The sequence below is a fragment of the Copidosoma floridanum genome, unplaced genomic scaffold (genome assembly GCF_036245765.1).
Source record: "Copidosoma floridanum isolate Cflo_tuat_1 unplaced genomic scaffold, Cflo_Japanese_pri ptg000013l, whole genome shotgun sequence".
Taxonomy (NCBI): Eukaryota; Metazoa; Arthropoda; class Insecta; order Hymenoptera; family Encyrtidae; genus Copidosoma; species Copidosoma floridanum.
In genome coordinates, this window is record NW_028321890.1 from 10,106,564 (window position 1) to 10,131,783 (window position 25,220).

General features: G+C 30.4%; 1 protein-coding gene across 1 annotated transcript in view; it reads left to right on the forward strand.

Moving 5' to 3' along the window:
• The window catches only part of ChAT (Choline acetyltransferase), a 137,899-nt gene extending 119,872 nt beyond the window's left edge, over positions 1-18,027 (forward strand). Inside the window, exons 6-12 of the mRNA XM_014349666.2 lie at positions 855-1,029; positions 1,097-1,326; positions 7,472-7,683; positions 8,520-8,642; positions 8,887-9,079; positions 13,088-13,288; positions 17,629-18,027. Coding sequence (XP_014205152.2) covers positions 855-1,029; positions 1,097-1,326; positions 7,472-7,683; positions 8,520-8,642; positions 8,887-9,079; positions 13,088-13,288; positions 17,629-17,838 — 1,344 coding nt within the window. The 3' untranslated portion in view covers positions 17,839-18,027. The remainder of the gene's footprint in view (positions 1-854; positions 1,030-1,096; positions 1,327-7,471; positions 7,684-8,519; positions 8,643-8,886; positions 9,080-13,087; positions 13,289-17,628) is intronic.
• Positions 18,028-25,220: the final 7,193 nt, after the last annotated feature.

Genomic DNA, 25,220 nt, shown 5'->3' on the forward strand with positions numbered 1-25,220 from the left:
TTTTCATTCCGTGGGAATGTGTACATTTTTTTACCAACCCTACACCGAACAGTACCAACTTTTTGCAGAGTGTGGTAATAACAGTATATATTCCCTCGTATCAGTCGTGTCTTAAATGCAAAAACGCAATTTTTGCATAAATTTAACCACTTGTTTCTTATGACAGTTGATCCGTAACTGTTTGTTCACAACTTATAAAATTAATTTTTTTCCAAATATTTTATCACAATTACATCAATTTTTTCATCAAGTATTATTAACTATTTGTAACACTTTTTTTGGAATCGTTTAAGCTTTATTTTAAACTATCACACTTTTTTTGGACGTCTTTCAATCAAACCCTTTATCGAGATGTTTGTTTTTAGCACAATTTAAATCTACAAAAAGTCTAAAAGTTTCATAACTGGTCATATCATTAGGTAATAAAATTAATGATATACCTGTCTATGCTACTGATAAAACTTTTTTTTAGTTTAAGAAACAAAATAATGAATTAATAGTGTGTACAGAAATTGCTTACAAGAATCTTCTGGACTGGAAAGTTTTACAGTATTGTAGCAAATTATTTCGAAACTTTACATTTGATCTCTATTCAAACGACAAAATATGGACTAAAAATTTTTCTTACCTAAATGAATTTTTTTTTTCGATCATGTCATTTTTTTTGGATCTTCTTTTACAATATGTTCTGATTTCGAATATTTAATATTCGAGTTTTTGAGCAAAGTGAACAGATCTTGAAGCCCCACTAGTATACATTTGTGTATAACAGTCTAATGCTACGAAAAAATATGGCACGGATTTTAACATTTTACGACAAATGGATAATACGACGCAATACATGATTTTTCCAGTTTTACAGCGTACCCGTAAGAGCACCAGACCGAGGCCGCATAACAGAATCTGAACTAGCTCAGCAGATTTTGAAAATAATGGAAGTGCCAGCTGATGCCAAAACACTGCCCGTTGGAATTCTGACAAGCGCAAAAAGACCAGTCTGGGCGAAAGCTAGGGAGGAACTTTTAAAAAGTATGTAACACCGGCACACGTGACAATTACCGTCGGCAATGAAATTGACCGCTGTTTTAATTCCCAGACGAGCGTAACCAGCGCAATCTTGAGCTACTCGAGCAGTGTCTGTGTATCGTCAGCATCGACGACGATGTGCTTCCAACAACGTTCAACAACCCGGTGGACAGAGAGGACCTCTGGATCGGTGGGCGTGACTACGCGAATGTGCTGCACCATGCACTTCATGGCGGTGGCTCGCGCTTTTTTGGCGCCAACCGATGGTTTGACAAGACCGTCCATCTCATCCTTGGCAAGGTTGGTGTACTTTTCCATTTTAACTGATTCGCGCTTGACATCAAAGATATTGTGCAATTTGAAAAGCACAATTGATTATCGGTATAACTTTCCTGGAACACATCTGCTATGTACACTAACTGATGACCAATACGTAACTGATGACTAAAACTCGAGCAAAAACTATTACATTTCCTTATCGCCCTATGCGTGGTTTTATTCACACCTAAGAGAGAATACGGTATTTTATATTTTCGGCGAGTAACGTGCTATTTCAAAACTTGGCGAGTGTTTCTCTCGTATAATATGCGTCACGAGTGTGACATTGCGTAGTTCACCATACGCTTATGCATTACATTATATTTCTTAAAGAGGACAAATTTTTCGTCACAAAAGATCGTTTGGGTAATTTTTCATACATCATTACACCTACAACGAGACCTCCTGCATCCTTTCGCGCTGCAATTGCCAAAGCACAACCGATCGCCTACCTTTCTAAACGTAACTCCCAAGGAGGGTTGCGAGGGGAGCAGAGAGGAGGGGGTCAGAAAGATGAGCTGCTTACCGAGTTACCGCAAACATCAATCTTCGTGGATTCGCTTTACCTTGCCAGCCTACACGCCAGCTCATTTCAATGCTTACCGACGAATTTTCAATTCGATTCAACCGACATCGAAGAGCTGCCAAACGCACCCAAGGCCAGCCGATCGGGTTTTAACTTCTCATGCCTCTTGACATTTACGTATACGTCCAACATTAACCAACTTGCGCTTGCAAAAGACGTGCGATTTAATTAACGAGACACCCATTGACAAGCCCGGATGCACATCACTCTCTCTCACTTGAATTGCAACAAGAAAAAGAGTGACGACTCTCGTATGGCGTGTGATCTTTTTGCAAGATGCCGCATACATTACAGTAATGCGATCGTAATTGTTCGAGTATGTGGTGTAGAGTCGTGCGTACGTGTTGTACAACAGAGATTGGATTAGCTTCTTGTGCTGTTTGGGACTTGGGATTCAGATTGTGAAATTCAAGCGTTGTTCCCAACACGTCAGCCAGATGGCTGATTTGCTTATGGAATCTCGTTCCTAATTGATAAATTAGCCTTACGATCGTGCATGGGGTCTTTCCTAACTATAACGGGGACTTAAAACTCTTTAGATTTTTCTATTTAGATATCAATGTAACTAAAAGATTTATGAGTTGTTCTAAAGTCTTTCATTTGTCACTAGTGACAAACGTAACAGAAAATGTAATTTTATAATTTTTCTACGTAATTAATGCTGTTAAACTCAATTATGAACTTCTTAACAAAAACATAATTTATTTTTCCTATTTCAAATTTTTAATTTTCAACATATCATGATCAGAGTTGATTGAATTTTAACGTGCGTACGTAGATATTGGTTGGGCAAGTTCATAATATTACAATAATAAATATTATGTTCATCATGTAACTTGAAACATAATCATAAAAATAGATGTTTACTCTTGCATGAAGACCTAGCAAATCTTATCTCATCTTATCTTACTAATATACAAAGAAAAGTCGCTAAAATCGTTGTAATCGCTAACCGCGAAAACTACTGGACCGATTTTGCTGAAATTTTGCAAACTGATTCTTGATGATTCCAAGATGGTTTTCGCATAGTTTTTTTCTTGAAAAGGTTAATAACAATAGCGATAAATATGCTCAAAGTTTTTTTAAAATAATCTAGCTTTGCGCTTTTGTTTAGTAGAATCCGCTAGGTGGCGTCGAGGTAAAATTGAAGCCACCCTCAATCAAACATAATAAAGAGTGGGTATAAGATGCCCCATCGAGTAGACAGCAACTCTCTACACCTAGAACAGAGGACTCCGTCGTGCAGCTAGGCACCCCGGCTACCGATGACACTCTTCTTTCATGCATAAGCAAAATAAATCGGTTTTTACCCCGGATCCCCAAAATAAACGAGTGCCACGGAAGAACAGGTGTTCGGAACGTCAACGTCTCCGGTAGAATCATAGAGATAATATAATAGAGAGAGCGAACTGTATATTTCTATATAAGTGTAGTGTACGGCTAGTAGACAAAGAAATAAGACTGTTTTGGTCTTTCATCTCTCTTTGCTCTCTGCACTTATTGGCTGTTGCTTAACCATGTGTATAGTAATAATTAGAACGAAGTTCTTTATGTCGCGTGCTTGGGGGACTGGAGTTTAAAAAATGACAGATTTCCATAAAACGGAAGTCGCTTACTAGAAGTCTCTGCCTCCTAAAAAAAAATTTTTTTTCTAAATAAGAAACTTAAAAAAACAAAAAATTTAATTAGCATGAATGTGATTATGTAGATTAAATCGAAAAAGGCGCGTTATTACGCATTAAATATTAGTATTTTTAGCATTTAATGCATAAAATACCAACCAATTTTTTAAAAACCCGAGGTTTTTTTGGCATTAAAATAATGCTAATAATTACTGTCATAAATGAATTATTTGATAAATAAATAAATTATTAAAATAAACATATACAACAGAGTTGCAGAACGTATCAATGGTTTTTAAGGGTGCTTATTTCGAATTCAACAAACAAATTACGTTACAATGTCACATAATTATATAAATATAGTAATTTATTAAATCAATAATAAAAAAATTGTGTAGGATCATTATATAATTATATCATTATATAAATATATGTATATTTCGATTTACTTATCATTTTAATAGTTTTTAAGGGCGCTTATTTTGAATTTGATAAGCAAACAATGGCAAAATGTCATTAAATAATTATATAAAAGTGAAACAAAAATTGTATTATTTGACTATACAATAGCAAAAAAAAAGTAAGAAAAAAAATAATTTAAAAAAAATTTATATACAGAAATTAAATAAAAAAAATTTAAACAGAATGCAATGATAAACAATTAAAAATAAAAATAAAAAGAAAGGTATGAAATCAAAATAAAAAAATTCAATGAAAAAAAAAAAAAATCAATCATGAAATGATAAGAAAAATGAAATGGAAAATAATATGAAAAATAATTAAAAAATGAAATCCAAAAAAGAGAATAAAATTAGAAAAGACATTAAAAAATGAAGTAAAATGAAAAAAAAAAATGAAAAAGAAATTAAATAAAACTACAGGAAATTAAATTTTAAATAATGAAAAAAACAAAATGCATTAAACAAAAAAAAAAATTCAAGAAAAAAAAGTAATAAAATGAAATATGACAAAAAAATAAAATAAAATCAAAAAAGACATGAAAAAATACAATGGACTGAAAAAAAAAATTAATAAATAAAAAAAGAAGATTAAATACAAAAATAAAAAAATGGAACAAAATAAATAAAATAAAGGAAATTATACAAATTAAACAACAAAATGATACAAATTAAAAGAAACATAAAGACAGTACTCACGAAGTTCAACTATCGTGAGTACTGAACTAAATTTTCTTATTTTTTTATTATTCGTTTTTCAAGTTTTTGTTTTAGTGAACTACATGAATGCAGTACTTATTTTTATAGAGCTTCGTTCTTCCTATGGGTCTGGCGACCCCTTAGTTACCCAAAAAATTTTGTGTCTTTATACTTATCTCATGTTTAAAGAACTTTGTTCTTGCCATGGGTTTCATGACCCATTTATAACCTCTGGTTTTTTTTTTTAATTTGTATCATTTTGTTCAACTTCCTTTATTTTATTTTATTATTTTCATTTTTTATTTTTCTATTTTTTTTATACGCAGAAAGGATTCAAAGTAGCCAATCTGTGATCAGAGCGGAGAGAGAGATGCAAGACCAAAACAATATTTTTCCTCTCTCTACTAACCGTATGCAATAGTACCTTGTTCGCTCCCTCTATTATATTATCTCTATGGGTAGAATACCAGGAAACGTTTCTAGCCAGAGCACAATCTGCTCCAGCACTTTAGAGTTTTGTAGCCATTCAACCATCCGACCGGGTGCCATCAGAGAATTTTCTACTTCAAATGCGAGCCAGAGAAGGCAGCCCTGAAGAGTACGGGCAGCCATAGAGAGGGTATTCTACAGAGAGGGTATTCTCCAGGCCCACTTTCCTGACTAACGACGAGCGGTTCGTTATCCGGGGGACGATCCGAAGACGAAATATTCTTTGGTCAGCGTACCTCCCTTCCTTTACGGTATCCGTACACACAGACTTAATACCTACAGCTGGCTCTTCTTCATCAAGAATAATAATAAGGAATAGCAGCAAGTTTCACCAACGGTCCTTTTGAGGGCCATTATAAGTATTTACGTTCCCTACTTAACCATCAATCTCATCGGTCCTTTTAAGGGCCACCTAAGTTTAAATTACCTTACCAACTAATACATTTTTACTACGATTTCTGAAGACCATTCGTCAACTCAAAGACTATGTAAAGCTGGCCACTATTAAACCAAGTCAGTCATTTACTGTCAAACGTCACGAGCAGAGTTGTTCGTCGCAAAGCTGAGAACCCCAGTGACCGACGACCCTACATTACCCCCTCGACTTTAAGTATACAACCAGGAATCACCGATCCTCTCCAAGGTCTGTGCTGGGAGAACCTAACAGCTATGAAGAAAAAATAATAAACGCGAGCCAACAGGACAGTTTCCAACGGACAAGCATCACGAACCAATCTTTTCACCTCAGATCACCAAAACAACTGAGTCTGAAAAAAAAGAAGGTGCTTTAGACACCAGCGTCTTCGACGATATACCAGGAGACATTGAGAAAGAGCTCTACAACTAGCTCCAAAGCTTCAAACGTTGTAGTTTTCTTCCTAATCAGTGTGGTACAACAATAACAGGCCTGAGAAGATCACCCTGAGGTATAGAGGCAATCACGTTTGCTGGAAACTTCAGTCAAGAAAGTCTTTACTTAAGATGCTCATCGGTCCTTTTTAGGTTCATCGGACGTCGAACTACCTTGTCAACAAATATATTACAACCTAATAAAGTTGAAAAAAATAGTCTTTAGGGCTCACAAGAGTCTCAACTATGTCAAAAGTTACAAGAAGTCGAATTAAAAGGAAAACTTCAAATGCATTTTGTGAATCCAATTTTAGGCGTCAAGATAATGACGAAAGAATTTATTAAGTGAGAGATCAGCTTTTCACTATGACCCTCATAGTAATCTCTTGAATCTTCCATACTTTTAAATAGGTAGAATATGTATTTGTATTTTTGTTGCGATAAATAACGTAGAGATTAAGCTCCAGGACTTTGTTGCTCTGGTAATAAAGTTGTGAGATAAGAGAAACAAATTTTTCACTGATAAATTTTTTGTGAGCTTTGAATCTTTACAGCTTTAAAAAATAGCCCTGTTTATAGATTATACGGGAGAAACTGCAAATTAACAGCCTTTTAAGGCCAACAATTATTTTATGATATAAGGAATGTTTGGTACTTTTAGCATAATTATTTTTTTTCTTTTTACAGCTTTTCACTTGACCAAATAAATTGTATACATTCCGAACAATTATGTTTTCAATAAGAAGATTTTTGTTTTGAGAAGTGTCAAACTATATGTACAATTTTTAACTGAAAACGTTTCACATTCCATGTCAACACACTACGGTATTTCATTGAGTGTGTCTCGGGTGAAGCCGAGACGGGGGGGCCGCTAGTAAATTACATGTTTGTAGTACTTTTCTGAGATGTATCAAGAATATTTTCAATTACATTACTTTCTATCATGTGATCCTCATAATAGAATTTTGAGGGTTAAAAATTTGTACATGTATGAAAATTAATTTTGATTTTACCAATACATTTATTAGTAAACTATTTGTTTTATTACCAACAACTGAAAGTGCAAAAACAAGTCTTATCACTGCTTGAAAGATAGTTATTATAAATTTTTGAAACGACTAAATATTAAACTATGTAACACTTACTATGTACTGCTCAGCAAGTCAACATATCGAAATCTAATGTGGAAATTAAAGTAGTGTTAGTCTTAATACCATTTTTAATGTAAGACTTTGCTACTTTTATAATAGTTGTGATTTTATAAAATCAATACGGTAATTTACGAAACTTTAAGTAAAAGTCAAATTTAAAGAAATCTCAAAATCATTTTGTTTTATTTATTATTGAGCAGACTGATGTGCAGCGGATAACGTTGATTGTATAGTCCAGTAGAAAATTACAAGAAATAATTTGACTCGTTCCAGGACGGGCTATGGGGTCTTTGTTACGAACATTCTTCTGGTGAGGCTCCAGCAATCTTTAAAGTATTCGAGGAACTGACGGAAAAAGTTGATGCACTACCACAATTTGAAGACAACATGATTCCTTCTCATCTATCAGCTCCTGAAAAGCTCGAATGGTCGTTGTCCGAACAAAGCCGAAACGATATCCGCGAGGCCATGACATCTTTGGACGCGTAATTATGTTATTCTTTATTTATTATTTTATTGAACTTATACATGAGTATAAATGGTTATTATTATTTTCCCGAGCTTAAAGTAAGATTAGACTCTATGTAGCATAATACATAGAGCACACAGTTAGAAATAATCATTCCCGAGAGATATTTCTCTTTTATAAATACAACAGGAATATAAAATTTATTCTATTATAGAAATTCTTATTAAAATGTATCAACGGACTTGGTCTTTAAAATATTAACACTGCAAATAAATTTACTGCTATTTAAAAATGAATGTGTTGAATTTTACTTTAAATTTTATTTTCTTAACAAAGAAAAAATATAGACAGAAAAAAGTATTGATGGACAAAATTCTGAAGATACTTTAAAAACTTACTGGCCCTATATCTAGAACCGTGGCAAAAGACCTAATCTTGTCCCTGAATAAAAAAAAAAAAAAAAAAGAAAAAAAAAAAAAAATTACTTTTCAATCTTACAATCGACTTGGTTTTAGTTGCATCAAAATATTTATAACAAGCCGTTACATTTGGAAAAAAAGTGATTTTGTCATGTTTTAAAATTCTAATAAAATAAAAGACTTGGTTGAATGTGATATTTTTTTTTTTTTTTTTTTTTTTCTTTTTTTATAACTGCACTGCATTTTAGATTGTGTCGTGTAAAGCTGTATCTTGATTTTAACTATTACATTTTCTTAATAAGTAGTCAATAAAATTGCGTTGTCTTCTTGTGACTTCTTAATTTGTTGACATTTATTTTATCCAACAAATATATAGCATTAAAGTTGAAAAATTAATGTTTAAAGGTTATTTTTGCATCAACGTTATTTTCAGACTTGTGGAAGACTTGGATCTATGTATTATGTGGTTCAAGGATTATACCAAAGAATTCATCAAAAGTTGCAACATAAGCCCTGATGTATTCATTCAATTAGCATTACAATTGACTTATTTTCGGTAAGCTAAAGTATCTGATAATATATACATGTTTACGCACACTTTTTTTAGGAACTAAATGGACATTGAGTAATTCATAATCTAAAATAATTTTACAATTAAATGTTTATTTATGAACTCATGAATGAACGTAAAATAAATCGTAATGCACATTTTTGTGTTAAGTCGTTCAATTTCCACTATGAATGACTTTTTAACTGAAAATATCTGTAGAAAAAACTAACTATAGCCTGAATTTTTTAAGGCTTCATGGACGGCTGGTGGCAACATATGAGAGTGCGGGTATCCGAAGATTCGCAAAAGGCCGAGTGGATGTGATCAGAGCAGCGAGCCCTGAGGCACTGGCTTGGGTAAAATCCATGTGCCAAGGCAACCCGGGGATGAACGGTAGCGCGCAAGAGGAGGGCACCAAAAGAGTTCAGTTCACCATTTACAGTGTAACTAAATTGAAAACATTTTCGATTTTGTCGTCTCGTAGATATTGCCCTACGCAAAATGCAGCTTTTTTTTATTTTACTCTCGATATCTGTATGCAAAGTTTTGTGTTGCCAAGATTTACATTTTCCTTTGGTTAGATGGCATTTCACTTATACAAAGTTTGGTTGATGTGGTAAGTGCTTTTTGTTAAACTGTTAACAGCTTATTGATCGCATTTAATTGATCTGACAATTAAAAAGCGTCATTACCTAAAAAAAAAAGTTAAAGCGATATAAAGTGGGTCAACTCAAGTCATCAATAAAAAGAGATGATTACACTTCTGTTAAATAGAACACAACTTAACTCTATTATAAAACTAAATCAGTGCAAATCCGGTCACTAATTTCTCAATGAATTAGTAAATAATAATAGGTACATTAATCGATTTAGAATGGAACATGGAGTACTGTCAAGTTAATTATATGAGTGTGTTGCTTTCGGTAAAGAAAATTTAGAAACAGCTTAGTATTATGGGTTAAGAGAAACTAAATATTCATTGACTCAGTAGTGACGTTATTTAAACTCTTAAATCTGTAAAAATGTACTCATTTAGATTTCAAAAGGTCGATTAACACGCACTAAAAACCAATCAAATTATTTTCTTTTGGCTTAATATCAAATTAAAAATTTTTCCGTAATAAATCAAGTAGACCTCTTTTATATTGTATACTTAAGTTGAGTTGACTTTTTTATGTGCCAAGTTGATACTTATTATTTTATAAGAGTCGAGTTACTTCCTCTTATGTTGCAAACAAAGAGTTCCCTTTTTCTTCACAGAAAAGGGGATGCACTTTTTTGGATTTAATTACAAAAATCACATATTTTTAAAAAATGGCAAACTATATGAAACGACACAATCGTTCACAATTGTAGGTATCAATAAATGAGTATACAAATGTTTGAGATCAAAATTTGATTTTAACATTTTTGCTGGATTAACAATCGTATCCCAAAATGTTTTGGTCAGTTTCGCAGTTTATAAATATCACACAAATTACTTAAAATTTTAAGGAGAGAAAAATATTCAAGATAACGTTAGGTATAATAGTAGTTTTCGCTGGACAAGTGCCGTCGTTTGCTGGGCTATTTTGCAGCCCCAGGGACCTCCAAAGCAGGGCCCTCGGGCCGCAAAATAGCCGCAGAGCGGTGGCACTTATGTGGTGAATCTTATTTTTCCTACCGAGAGCACACTAGCCTCTCAAAAACACCCGAAGTCGGAAAAAACTTTTTTCTTACTATAGGCCCAAAGTGAAACTGCCGCTTTGCACCCTCGGGTCACACTTTACGCCCTTGTTATCACTTTGGGCCCACGGGCAGAAAAGTTTTTTGCACCCTCCAGGCCCAAAGTACGTTTCTGCCCTAGGTCCCAAAGTGATTTACTGGGCACAAATTGTGCCCACGGGCGAAAATTGCACTTTGCGCCCTGGGTAAGAAAAACATTATACGCGACTCGGGCACAAACCTACAACAAGCGCGCCCTTCGGGCGCTCATGTTTGTACTTTGTACCCTAGTAACATAATGTACCGTTTCCTACCTCGGGCGTTTTTGAGAGGCTGGTGTTCCCTTGGTAGGAAAAATAGGATTCACCATATAAGCGCCATCGCTCCACGGCTACCTTACGTCCTTCGGGCCTTGCTTCGGGGCGCAAAGTGTGACCCGGGCGTGCAAAGCGGCAGTTGCACTTTGGGCCCATGGTAAGAAAACTCGTATTTGCCAACTAGTCCAGGGGCGACAGCCCTTGATGGTGGGCGGGTGGTGGGGTGGTATGGAAGGGCGAAGCTCCCCGACCAAAAAACACATAAAATGATTATTTTCAAAAGAAAAATTCATTTCCATTTTTTAAAAACTAAAAACAAACTTAATTTCATAAAAATTGGGAAGTTTTTTTTTTAATTTATTAGATTTTTTGAATTATATGATTTTATACGGTCATTATACTGCTTTGAACGACTAAAACTGTTATGTTAGTAAATTTTCTCGTTTAACTGTCCGATTATATTACAATTAAACTGATTTATATTTACCACAGTTTAGAAAGTAAAAGGTCAGAATTATTTTTATTAGATTTCATATTTTTATATGTGTAATAATGAATTACAAGTTATTGCTTGTTTAAAATTGTTGTAATTAAAAAAAAATTTTTTTTTGGTGCATCAAAAATCCTTTGTCATACACGTAAAAATAATGTTTTTCGTACATGTTTTGTCAAATCAATGTGAGAAATTCAATTTTTCATACAAAAAATAATATAGAAAACACTTATTAGCTACACAGTGTTAGGAGAAAAAAGCTGTTGACACTTGTTTTATCCATTTTACTGTTTGCTACATCACAAAAAATAATAAATTTCTGTGCTTAAAAAATTTTGATTACTTTGCGCTCGGGGAGCAGAAAAGTTCCACTTTGGACCCTTGATGCGGGCACGAAAAATACTTGAGGCCCTCACTTTTCACCGCATAGGGAGAAAATAGTAGTTTTCCTACGAGTTTGAAAAGTCTTTGTTTGCGAACCGAGAGGTTTGCGGCCCGAGCCGAAGGCGAGGTCCGTAACGAGGTTCGTAAAAGAGACTTTTCGAACGAGTATCGGAAAACGGCTTTTTTGCCCGAGGAAGTACCAGCCTCTCAAAATCACCCGAGGGCGGAAAATTTATTTTACTTTACCACCTTAACGGGTGTTATCAAATTTTTTAGTTTTGAAAAATGCTCTACCTTATTTTCAAGATATTCAACGGTCCAATCTCATGTATTAGTAATGAACATAATAAGTATAAACCAAATATGAACTTTGTCAGGTGATTCAAAACTTAGAAAGAGAGAAACTGCTTTTGGAAAATCTGCATTCTCCCTCTATCTTTGAGTATACATACTCCTTCATATACACATATACTTTAGTCTACACATTCGATGCATTGAATATGTTCAGTACATACCGACTGTGTCTATGATTTTAGTTAAGAAGTAGCATTTTTAATTTTTAATTTTCGTTTTGTGGGTACATTTAAAGGCATAATACATACATTTACATAAATAAATTTGCATAAAGTTGACTTTAGAATTATTTTAAATAGTAAACTAACCATCCTCTGTTTTGATAGTAAATAAAGAGTTTAGAAATTATCGAAAATCATATTAAAATCTAGAAACTGCTCCAAAATTTCAAAATACGTGCTTCAGAAAATTTCAAACCATCACCTCAAGGAGGTAAATCTTTAAAAAACTGTACTGTCATTAAAACAGCTAGACTTTACACATCAATCAATAAGAAGTAAATTATTAAAAATAATCATGTTTTCCAAACAGTATCAATAACTAAAGAAAAAATAGTTTTTTAACTTTTAAAAAAAGTAAGAATAAAAAAAGATGAATTGTTTTAAAGTAATTACAAAAATAAATGAACAACTATTTAGATTTAAGTTCTTAAAAATAGATAAAATTCCATGATAGAGTTTTAATTTATTGGACACAACGTAGTAACGTACACTACTTACCATTAGTATACTGTTTGGAAAAAAAAAAATATTTTATTCAAAATTATATTGAGACGCCTAAAAGTTAAAAATTTTTTTATTATCTATTGACGCATTCCATGTATGATTTAAATATAAAAATCAGTAGCAGTAAGGAAATATACATATGTATAAAATGTTGCAATAGTATTTCTTGAATTTCTTGAAAAGTGAAAAGTGAATAAAATTTTGTAACGAGTTATCTCACTTAAAATCATTTACTGCTGAAATGGTTTTTCGTACCTTCGGACAAGATTTTTTTACTTTGCGCTTAAGGTCCAAACGACATGGTAAGAAAAATCAGTTACTACATCGTGATTCATTCGAAAAACGTCTTTTTTTATCCCAATTTATAATCCAAATCAAGAATGTCTGAAGCCAATGCAATTATGTATGTTGCAAGCAAACTAATTAGAAAAATATAATTATAACAGTTTGTTAAACTTCCATTCCTGATTTCAGAAACAAAAAATCAAGGAATTATTTGAAGTAGCAGTACAGCGTCAAACGAAGGAAATGAATGATAATATCACTGGTCAAGGAATTGACAATCACATAATGGGTTTGCGTTACACAGCAATGGAAGCTGGAGAACCAGTACCGGAAATCTTTAATGATGAAGCTTATAAAATTACTCAACACTTTGCTCTTTCAACATCTCAGGTAATTATTGTGTTAGAAATACATAATTAGCTTAAATTAATTAAATTAAACAGTATCTACACGATAGTTAATGGTTGTAAATAATTAAATCGATTTAGAACCAAAAGGAAACTAAAAAAAAATTAAAACAAGAAACAAAAAAATAAAAACAAACCAGGGGGTATAAATGGGTCATGGGACCCACGGTAAGAACGAAGTTCTTTAAACATGACATGAGTATAAAAACACAATTTCTCAGGTAACAAGGGGGTCGCCAGACCCGTAGAAAGAACGAAGCTCTATAAACGTTAGTACTGCATTCATGTAGTTGACTAAACAAAAACTTGAAAAACGAATTAAAGAAAAAATTTAAAAAAATAGTTCAGTACTCACGATGGTTAAACTTCGTGAGTACTGTATTTATGCACGCCGTTCTCACGAAGTTCAACCATCGTGAGTACTGAACTATTTTTTTAATTTTTTTCTTTAATTCGTTTTTCAAGTTTTTGTTTAGTCAACTACATGAATGCAGTACTAACGTTTATAGAGCTTCGTTCTTTCTACGGGTCTGGCGACCCCCTTGTTACCTGAGAAATTGTGTTTTTATACTCATGTCATGTTTAAAGAACTTCGTTCTTACCGTGGGTCCCATGACCCATTTATACCCCCTGGTTTGTTTTTATTTTTTTGTTTCTTGTTTTAATTTTTTTTTTTTATTTCTTGTTTTAATTTTTTTTGATATTTCGTTTTAATACATTTTTTCCATTTTTTTGTATTTCCTTCATTTAATTCCTTTTTTTATTTTCATATTTAATTTTTTTTTTCATTCCCTTTTTTATTTTATTTTTTTTTATTCCGTTGTATTTATTCATGTCTTTTGTAATTTTATTTCATTTTATTTTCATATTTCATTTCATTAATTTTTTTTGAAATTTTTTTTTTCACTTATTTTTTTGCGATTTTATAGCTTATTAATGCAATTTTTATTTTATTTTCATATAATTACTCAATGACATTGTGCCATTATTTGTTTATCAAATTCAAAATAAGTACCCTCAAAAACCATGAAAATGATATGAAACTCGAATTATATTTATATAATGATCTTACATAATTCATTTATAATTGATTTACTTTGAATTACTTTATTTATATAATTATGTGATAATGTAACATAATTTGTTTATCGAATTCGAAATAAGCGCCTCTAAAAACCATTGATACATTCTTCAACTCTATTCCACATTTTTTTTTTTTTTTTTTTTTTTTTTTTTTTTTTTTTTGAATCAAGTATTAAGAAAACAAATACAAATATAATTTATTATGATTCGAATGTATTATCAGTGAATGCATGTAAAAATGAAATGTTATAGTTACGAACCACACCATAAGTACAAGAAATCGAGTTTCTATAGACGGCAGCGCTCGTAGCAGAGTGGGTAAGGTACTGGACTCACATGCAGGAGGTCGAGGGTTCAAAACTCTTTATTGGAAAATGTTTTTTTTTTTTTTTTTTTTTTTTAAGAATTGTAAAAGAAAAAAAATTCAAAGTGAAATAAAAATTATTGTGAGAAAATAAAATTGGGAGTGTGAGGGAGAATGGTGGGCAAAGGTGTGTGGAAGAGTAACACGGCACGGTTGGCCGAAATACATATATAGTGGGGAGAGGGGGTAAGGGGGGGAAACTTGAGAGGAAAAGTAAACCACTTTCGTTTCAAAAAAAAAAAATCTGTCGGTTTTAAAATTCCAGCCCCCCGAGTAACGCGACATAAAGAACTTCGTTCTAATACGTTCATTATTAAACCTTGCAATGCACTGAAAGACTTCAATCTTGAAAATGTGATCTTAGTTACTGAAAAAGTTGTTTTTTGTTATTATTATTTATTCAAATATTATATAATTAACCAAGATCCATATGAATATGCACTTTTATAAAGTATTATCGATCCATTAAAAAAAACATTTTTGGAATAAGTGTAACTACGGCAAGTAGGAATTTCTTTAAAATTATTTGTCTAACTTTCAACTCATAGGTTTATAAATATTTATCGTATAGGTTTGGTTCCTCATGGAAAGAGCTTTAAAATAGGTCAAACACTACATATTGAGATAACATGTTGTGAATTTGTCTCCTGAAACTTGAAATAAAAATAGAGTACTCTCGTAAAGGTATCTGTGTATGTCTTATAGTAACTCACATCTCAGCATTCCTACAACCGAATTTAATGTTCTTTGCCTTTTTTACTTTTGAATGCTTATTACCACTAAATAAAGAAATTTTAATTTTATTGATTGGTTTTTAGTTTGTTTCGATTGTATCAATTTAAAAATTAAATTTTTTTAATTAAACATTTTTTTTTTATTTTGATTTAAGATTATTTTATACTGGAGGATTAAAATAATTATCAAATTTTGTACAAAAAAGAATTGCATAATTTACAAAAATATATGTGGGCGTATGGGGGTGAATGCACGCATACGTTAGTAGTTCATCATATCTTATGATTTCCTGATTTTAAGTGATTTCCACCTACATTCTTCATTTCTATACACTTATATGACCTCTTGTAAAAAACTTATGATTTCATGCAGTTTTTTTTCGATTTCATCGATTTTAATTACAAATTAATTATGACAAATTAATTTTTTGTATTTCTTATCGTTTTAGCATATTGCATGTTGAATAATTCAAAATATGGTTGAATTTCATACAAAAAATTTTATTTAAATCATAGTATACAAAAATATTTTGCAGGTGTGTGTTGGCGTGTATGTTCATGAGTGTTTGATTGATTATATCTCGTGATTTTTTAAAATGATTTTCATAAGCTTCGAACTATTTTTTAAAATAAATTTATGAATATTCACGATACTTAAATAGTTATTTTAAATTTTATCGGTTGGTTTTTATTACTATTATTTATTATGACTATCATTATTTTTTATTATTTTTACTATTGTAATTTAACATTTTAATTATTATTTATCATTATTATTAATTATTACTTATTATTATTAATATTAATATTATTATTATTATTATTATTATTATTATTATTATTATTACTATGTTAATTTCATCAAATTCAGCTTCGCCTGGAGTGGCAATGTACACGCGGACGGGAATGTACTACTTCCCTGCCTCGTGACGTAATATACTATAATAGTAATAATAGTCTGCAGTATCTGCAACTATTTTTTCATGAATAAGCATGATTCGACGAGAAAGTTTAACTTTGTCATACCCACATTTTCAGGTTTTCTTTAACCCACCAACATCCTCTAAAACGGCTATACGCAGTTTTGTTTGCCACTATTTTTCTGGGTTCATAAAAAAAAAGTCTTTTTTATCGGATTTTTGAAATCTTTTTTGGCACTCTGCCACACGTGTATAGTATGAAACAAAATGCTTCACATCGATACAGGAGCTTTACCACATGACAGAAAGGGTTCAAGCAAGCATTTAAATGATATATTATAAACTAATACATAGGCTCAAATGCGTAACATAGACTCAAACAGTACTTTATTTAACTATTACAAGTTAAAACTATTATCCAGGTTAGGGAGGAGTGATCAGTCAACATCGAATATTGATCAAACTAGCTTTTAAATTTTTCGACTTCGTAATAAAATGATGATAAAGTTAGCGTATCTTAAAAAAAAACTAGCACTTCATAAAGTTATTTATATGTGCTACTGCGTACTAAATTTTTTAGAGAAAACCTAATAATTCTCAAAAAATAAATGATTTTTTTACCATACTGCGCTGAAAGTAGGAACTTCCCTTCTCTCTGTGCAGGATTAGTGAAAAATAGAATACGCACCACGTTCGGAGGTTAAGAAATGCATTAGATTTCACATTCACCACCCTCGGCTTCGGCTCGGGCGTTTATTCACGTAAAATCTAAGACATTCTTAACCTCGCTCACTAGGTACGCAATATACCATTTTTAAACTGTGTTTAAAACTACACGATAGTAAATTGAATATCTTTTATCCAGAAAGTAAATTTTTTTAGTTCTATCAATATTATTTGACTGAATATTATAAAACGCTAGCACAAAAATACCAAATTGGGACTTATTTTACTATTTGGTAAGGTTTCAAGCAAATAGTGTAATAAAAACTTAATAAGATACTCATTTCTACGTTAAACTAAATCTAGACAAAACTTGACTAGAAAGTAAATTAATTCTTAATCTAGATCTTCTGTATTTCAATGGGATTAATGTACTTTACTTAAAAAATGTCCATAAAATAAAAAAAAAATTTGGTCGGTAAATTAGATTTATGTCCAACGACTGTTTTATCCCTTAAGTCTTTTTTGAGTCAATATTAATGTTAATTTCTTATTTAAGATAACGACGAGAAACGACGTTATAGCTGGTTACGGACCAGTCGTTCCCAATGGATACGGTTGTGGCTACAACGTAAGAAAAAATGGTTTTATTTTCTCTTGTTCCACCTTTCATAGCGATGAAAGCACCGATGCAAAGAAATTTGCTCAAACATTAAGGAGAAGCCTGCAGGACATGGCTTCAATGTTGAAAGATTCTAGTCAACAATAATTCGTAAAATGAGTTGTTTAACCTTTCAACCATTAGAAACGTGCACGCATATATATCTACGTAGAGGTATTAATGAGAAATCATATGTTTAAAAAATTATCAGCTAACTGTAGCGCAACAAATGTATAAAGATTGTAAGGAGTGGCCATGATGTAACGATGTAACGACTAAAATTAATAGATTAACAAAAATGGCTATGGCAAATAAAAAAAAAAATATTGAATGTTATATTGATGGAACGTACTGGCTTACGTTTAAAGGAATAGTAATTGAAGTGGATCTTTAATTACAGATATACAAGCTGTTTACCAATGAAAGTAATATGAAAGTAAGAAAAAATGAAAGTATTTATCTTAGAGGCGAGAAGAAAATTTATTATATGTTTTGGAAAATTTTTAAAAGTATCATTAACTACATATCAATTAAAAGCAATTAATGGGATGGTTTGTAACTTTAGTTATCGACGATACCCCCATAATATAAGGAACAGTCCATTTATTATGTAAGATTTTTTACACGCGAGAAGAAATTATCGATCACTTTCATATGAAAAGCATGGTTTCAAAATGTGTTCTGGGTTTTTTTTTTATAAATCATGTCGGTTAAAAAAAAATTGTACACAACATTTTCAGAAAAAAATGAATTTTTTTTAAGCTTCTCCCACATTAAGAAATTGGGCCTTTTTTAACAAACTTCATGTAAAATTTATCTTAAAAAAATACCACAGGGAGGTAATTTAGTTATCACTACAATTAGAAAATCGTCCAGTAGAAAGCAGGAATACGTTGAGCTTGCCTCAATGACCATGAAAAAATAATTGTATGGTTATAATATAGTATACCAAAAATTTTATAGCAATAATTTTACGAAATTAAAACAAAAAAATCTGAACTTGCTTAATCAGCTTGCAGAAATCTTAGCGTTAAATAAAGAACATGTGACTTTTTGTAAAGCACATTAATTTTTTCAATGTATTTTGTACTCAATCACTTTTTTTTTTTTTTTTTTTCTTTGAAAGTCCAAAATTTGTATTTACATTTTTGGCAAGAATAAAAAACAAATTTTTATTACTGATTTTAATTTAAACTTCTTAGGTAGAAAATTCCCTGATTTCATGACAACTATGAATGCAAGCTTATTATACTTACACTCTTTAGTAGCGTGAGAACGAATGTACTAGTAAGTTGGTCTATTAGCTAGTATTAGTACGCTATATTACGACGACGACCCGATGAACCCTACGTATTTTTTAATAATAATTACTGCATGAGTGAAAGCCGTGATATTTTGGTTAATAATCTATGGAAGTTGGTTTATCTTTATACAAAGGTATATAATTATTTCTTTTCCTTAAGTCTCGGTGTTGAATAAGAAATAAAACCTTATTTTTTGTGAGAATTATTATTACCTGATTTTGTGTTTTTAGACAAAAATAAAGTGTTTATACACACGTGGTAACGTACTAAACAACTTCATTTTATACGTATGTTTTTTTGTTTGTTAGGTAGTAAAATTAATCTGAATCGGATAATTTACTGTCAAAAATAATTATATCGTTTTTCTGTTAATTAGTTGGTTGTTTGCATAACTTTTAACTGTGATTAGATATTCAAGTAATAAACTAAGAATTTGTTTAATTTTATTTAAGATTATTCAATTTCTATAACTATTAAATATTAACGTGACATCCCAGCAAGTAGAGGCAAGAAACGATGAAACATGAAATGGCTTTGTACGCAGGGGGAAGGTCCATGTGTTTGAAAAAATCTTACATAATTAATGAAAGGTCCCTTATACAGCCAATTCGTTAAAGAAACTATGTACGGACAGTTGAAACGCTACAAATATTTGTATGCTTATTACTAAGCATTTCTATTGATATTACTATTTGCAGGAAAAGTGAAACGAAAAAATTAGAACATTTGTAAAAAAAACTGTTACGGCAATAAGCGAAAAATTGCTATAACTTTCCTAGTAGGTACCATTATAGGTAATGTACAATGGCTGATGTGAGTAACAGCTTTATAATTTTTCACGATAATTTTAAAGAATATAATATTGAAGGTGTTTAATTGCAGTTTTTGATGTACGATATTCAACTTTTTACATCATCAAATGTTACTTCAGTGAAAAAACTAATTTGTTGATTATACAATTTAAAAATTATAAGGCACAGAAAAAGTATGGACTCATACAAATAAATGACTTGTTTTACATCATTTTTTATCACAAGTTCTGATTTGTTTGGTTACAGTTCAAATTAATCTGAGATTTGATATTTGAAGCAATATTTTTCCAAAAAAAAAAAAGATATAAGTATTAAGTACTTTGAAGTCAAAGCATCAAAGATCGTTCGACCAATAAAAATTGATACTGTTGAGATCTGACTTTTCTCTATTGTATATATTGTTATTGTTAAGGTTTTTTTGTGTTGTTGTTGTTATTGTTAATGTTATTTTTATTTTATTTTTACTATACTTCTAGACAATTGGAGCATTGACTCTTGGCCTTTAATTATAATGAGTAAAAATCTTAGTCATAACCTCTACATCTTTCTTTATCTTTGGACGGATACATTTTTTATTAATACTAGAGTTTGAGTTGCAATCGAAAACCAACAATATTCTAAGTATCAAAAACAGTAATCTTATTTTTCTTATTGGTGCCCGCACAACGATTCTTGTCTACTTGTTACTTTTGTGCGTTTGTTTAAATTTTGTTAAAGATTTCTGTGCTCAATCTTGTACGTGTTTAGAACGTTTGAAACGAAAATATGAATTAATCTCTATTGGGAAAAATTTGGTGTCATTTCCGAAGCGCAATTGATTCTGGATATCTTAAGGAGGCTCTTGTTACCTGGTAATACCTATTCTGAAATCATTGGTCTAACCGGTTGAAATGATTAAGTAGCAGACGACAGCGCGTTTTTTACTTGTATTTAATACAGGGATTCTTGCAGCTACTTACGTCTAACAAAAATATCTTGATTTTTTCCACGATAACCTACATTTTACTGGAGACAATCTGAAAGATGTAGAATGTTTCTTTAAAATAACTGTATTTTTGTTTAGAGACCATGCTGTCACAGTTGGATTACAGCCATCATACAATATCTCGAAGCATAACTCCATAAGAGTAATAATACGTTGAGTCAACTTTGGCATCGAATATCTTGAAATTTTCCGCGATAACGGACTAAAATGCGGATGCCGTTAGATTTTTTTGCATTTTTTTCTGTAAAAAAATCACTTTTCAGGTGTGGAAGACATGTGCAAGAGCCTCCTTAATGAACTTAGAGACGATTGTAAAAAACACAGCTGAGTATTGTTGAATTAGTTGAAAATAGTTAGATTCAACCATTAGGTTCATAATAAAGCATCACTACCTATACTAGAAAAGTCATTGTAAACAAATGAACAAAATAAATTGTGAGAGGCAGAAGCAAGACACCTTTCTAGTCATATAAGGATTAACCATACTGTCCCTCATAACAAGTCTTCAATATGTTCTTGTAAGATATTAATTATATAAATTACGTTCTAAAGCGAGATTTGGAAATATTTTTGAGTAATTTTTTGCAAGCACAGTTGTCATGCTTAAAATTAAAATTGAAATTGTGGGCGATCCTTATACAGTTTTTCTTGGTAGTTGTGTAAGTTACTGTTATGTATTACTAGATGTTTACTGTAATAAAAAAATAACTTTATTGAATGTTAATAAAAATATTGTGACTTAACAATGTTAAACATGAAGATTGCTTTGGCTATAAAATTTAGACGTGGCTATTACGATCTGCGTCTGACACGGAGGATGGCCTAGGCTTTTTATTGCAGAAATTCCACAACGCTAAAAAGTGCAGATATATATATACTTTCAGTGGAAAAAATATTTTCTAGGAACAGTGCCACAATTTTCAATAGAGCAAGATTGTACAGTGTCAGGATGCAAAAATTGAAAGAATTATTATATTATTGTTAATGTTGAATAAATGTGAATAGATAATACGTCAAAATTTAAGTTTAATTATTAAATGTTCTTTAAATTTCTGATCAAGTAGGATGTACAAATTGTAATTATATGTTTAAATAGAACTACATAGTTATTATTCGTTTTTATGTCTATTATTCTAAAAATGAGCTTCTTAGTACCTGATAAAATTCAGTATATTTGTTGATTGTACCTACACAACGCAGTTGGAAATAATAGTGAGATATTACCACTAATATGATGTTGGCACATAAGTTTGAGTAATTTCACACTGTTAACCTGAAAATTGCAAGAGACTTTTCTTTGCATCTAATAAAATGTTTAATTAATAAATAACGGAATCTGCTACATTGTAGCAGCTCGCTATAAATTGAAGTTAACATGTATTTTTTTGATATTATCAACAAAAATAAACTGTTTTTTAATATCTGAACAAAATGTGACAACGTAAATGATCAGGCTATGCCTACAACCTCACTGATGTACAATGAAGTTGAAGATAAAAATGCACTTACAACCGAAAATTTAATTGGATTTTCAGTATTTGTTCATTAGATTGATAATCCTAAGAATAAAATTTTAATTTAACTTGTCGAATTTAATTTTTTACTTTTATTATTTATATTTTATTATTTGCTTATTTATATTTTAATTAAAAAGAAGTTTAATTGTGTACTAGTCCAGTTTAATTTAGTTAGTAAGCTAATGAAATAAACGTGAATTTTAAACAGTAAATCTACTGTCTTTGATTTCCTCAAGTGTCGTAAGCTTATACAATATTTCTTTGATCACTTATTTAAAAAATAAATGATTGATTCTTATTATACACACAAACGTAAAATCTGAAATAGTGACATAATATTATGAGTGCTTGATTCAAATAAAAAGTGCAAGTTGAAACATAGGCACGACTATGATTTTCAGAATCCAATAACTATTGGCTGTATATGTAATATACTAGATAACCATTTATACCTGAGACATATGGAACTTGAAAAACATAATCGATCCAAAATTTAAAACATGATCTAGAATGTGTAAAATAAATGCCAAATGAGTTTTGTTATAATATTAATATTGATGCATATTTAATTATACACTCATACATATACATTCTTACATGCATGAAATAGAACTAGAAAAATAATTTACTTAATTTTAGAAAGTTAAAAAGTGAAATCAATAAACAAAAGTGTAATGATATTATATGGATGAGTAACTCATAATATAAGACAATTCAATAAACCACGGTGACATTTACAAGAGTGAATATGTTTATTACGTACATTTTTTTTCTTTAATAAATCAATAAGTGGTAGAAAAAATCTTAAATAATTTTCAACTTTCACTGATACTCATCTACATACTCTAAACATATAATTTTCACTTCAACGACCTATCCTTCCTCTCTGTAAAACTAATACAAAACTTGTTTTTAAGTGCTCACTTATAATTACTTAATTCAGCATAATGAACGATACTTGTTGACGAATATTCTTATCAATTAACTAACTGCATAGTTCGATATTGAAAATAAAAAAAAATGCCAATTAGCTCTAATGTTTTTTTTTATTCTTGTTTGATTATAATTTTAAAGATATGTTCATCATTATTATTTCATTGTCATTATTCTATTGTTGTTTTAATTATGATTATTATTTTTTTTTTGTAAGTTTGGATAGGGTAATTATTGAGTTACACGATTTTAACAGTCAAGATTTTATATTAATAAAAAAAAATTGAGATTTATGTATTGAACTTTCTCTTAAAAATATGAATTTAATTTTTATATATACTAACGGTCAAAAATATTTACTAATAAATTATAAAGTTGTATATTATTACGAGATGGGACGTTCTTCAATTTAATTTCGAGGTAAGACGTTCTTTAATATAATTTCAAGAAATGACGTTTTCAAACTACATATTCGAAATGGGAAATTCTTCAAATACATTTCTGAGATATAACATTCTTTTACTCAACTGACGATATGCTGAATTGAATGATGACGTAAGAAAATTACAAAAGGTTATTCATACATTAGAAAAAATAATGTTGAATGAGTAGGATGTGCAATAAAAAAACGTAAAAAATAATTTGGATCAAAATGAAGATATATAAGTAGCATGTAGAATAATTAATAACTTAGACGTACGGCTACTTGAAAGACTTGCTACATCACTTGGTTCTCCATGAGTAAAATTTTTTTCCACCCATTAAACATGTCAATATGTATATACTTTGAACATACCTATTGTTCTACATGGCACTTTTACTTGTACGGAATTTTTTACAGGATCAGTATAAGGATTAGAACCAATAATTTAATTAATTCAAAAGATAAATAACATATTGTACGCAGGAACACATCAAAACATGCGTGTCTATATCAACGATTGCTCTAATTACTTTACACGTGTAATATTTTAAATAATCAATTATGATGTTCCTGCTTAAAAAGCAAAGCCCGCTAATAAAAATCAATAAAAATAAGTGAAGTTTGAAGATACTTATTAATTTTATTTTATGACGAGCTAAGTTTAGGCATACAATATGCTAAAACGAAAAAATTTTTTTTATGAAAATATGTATTTTTTTTGTTCATACATCTTTTTGTTAATATTCTTAAAAATTATCTTTTAAATTTTTCAACATAAAACTGTATTTTATAAAACCATCTTAAAAAGTTAGCCTAATTTCGTTTTTTAAATAAGATTCTAATGTGAATGTATAAATTTGGTGCATGTTCTGATTATATTTAGTGTGAGTTGTAGTTACATACAGAAAGTTGTTAGAAAGAAAATTAAAAAAAAATTGTATTTATGTAAGGATTGTTGTAATATTACATACATATACATTAAAAAACGAAGTGTAAATATCGTGTTTTAAAAAGTGATAGCTCATTAAGAAGAGTGTCATTTATTAATTTCTTTTACCAAAACCTCTCAAAAAAATTGAAATTTTCCGTACTTTTTTTTAATATCCATTAATATTTTTTATTTTTTTATTAATTTTTTTTATTTGTGATGTCTAATGGTAGTTACTAAAATATTTATTTTCTTTTGTATTGTTACTTTCAGACATTACTATCAAAGGTATCATGTTTAACTGTTTTAACAGTATGTAAATTCTTTGAATTGGGTTAAATTTTTACAAACTTATCAAAATTAGTAATTATCAGCATTTATAAAAATAACTAATCCTCAACGTATTTAAGATTCATGGACAGAAGTAAAGAGCGTTATAAGATCAGGACCTCTTTATTTTAATTTTTTTTATTATTATTATACAAGCACTTCATACACACAATAACGAAATAGCAGTAATAACAATAAAAAATAAAAAAAAAATAAAAAAAAATTTTTTCGACGCTCACAGGGACTCGATTGTGAGC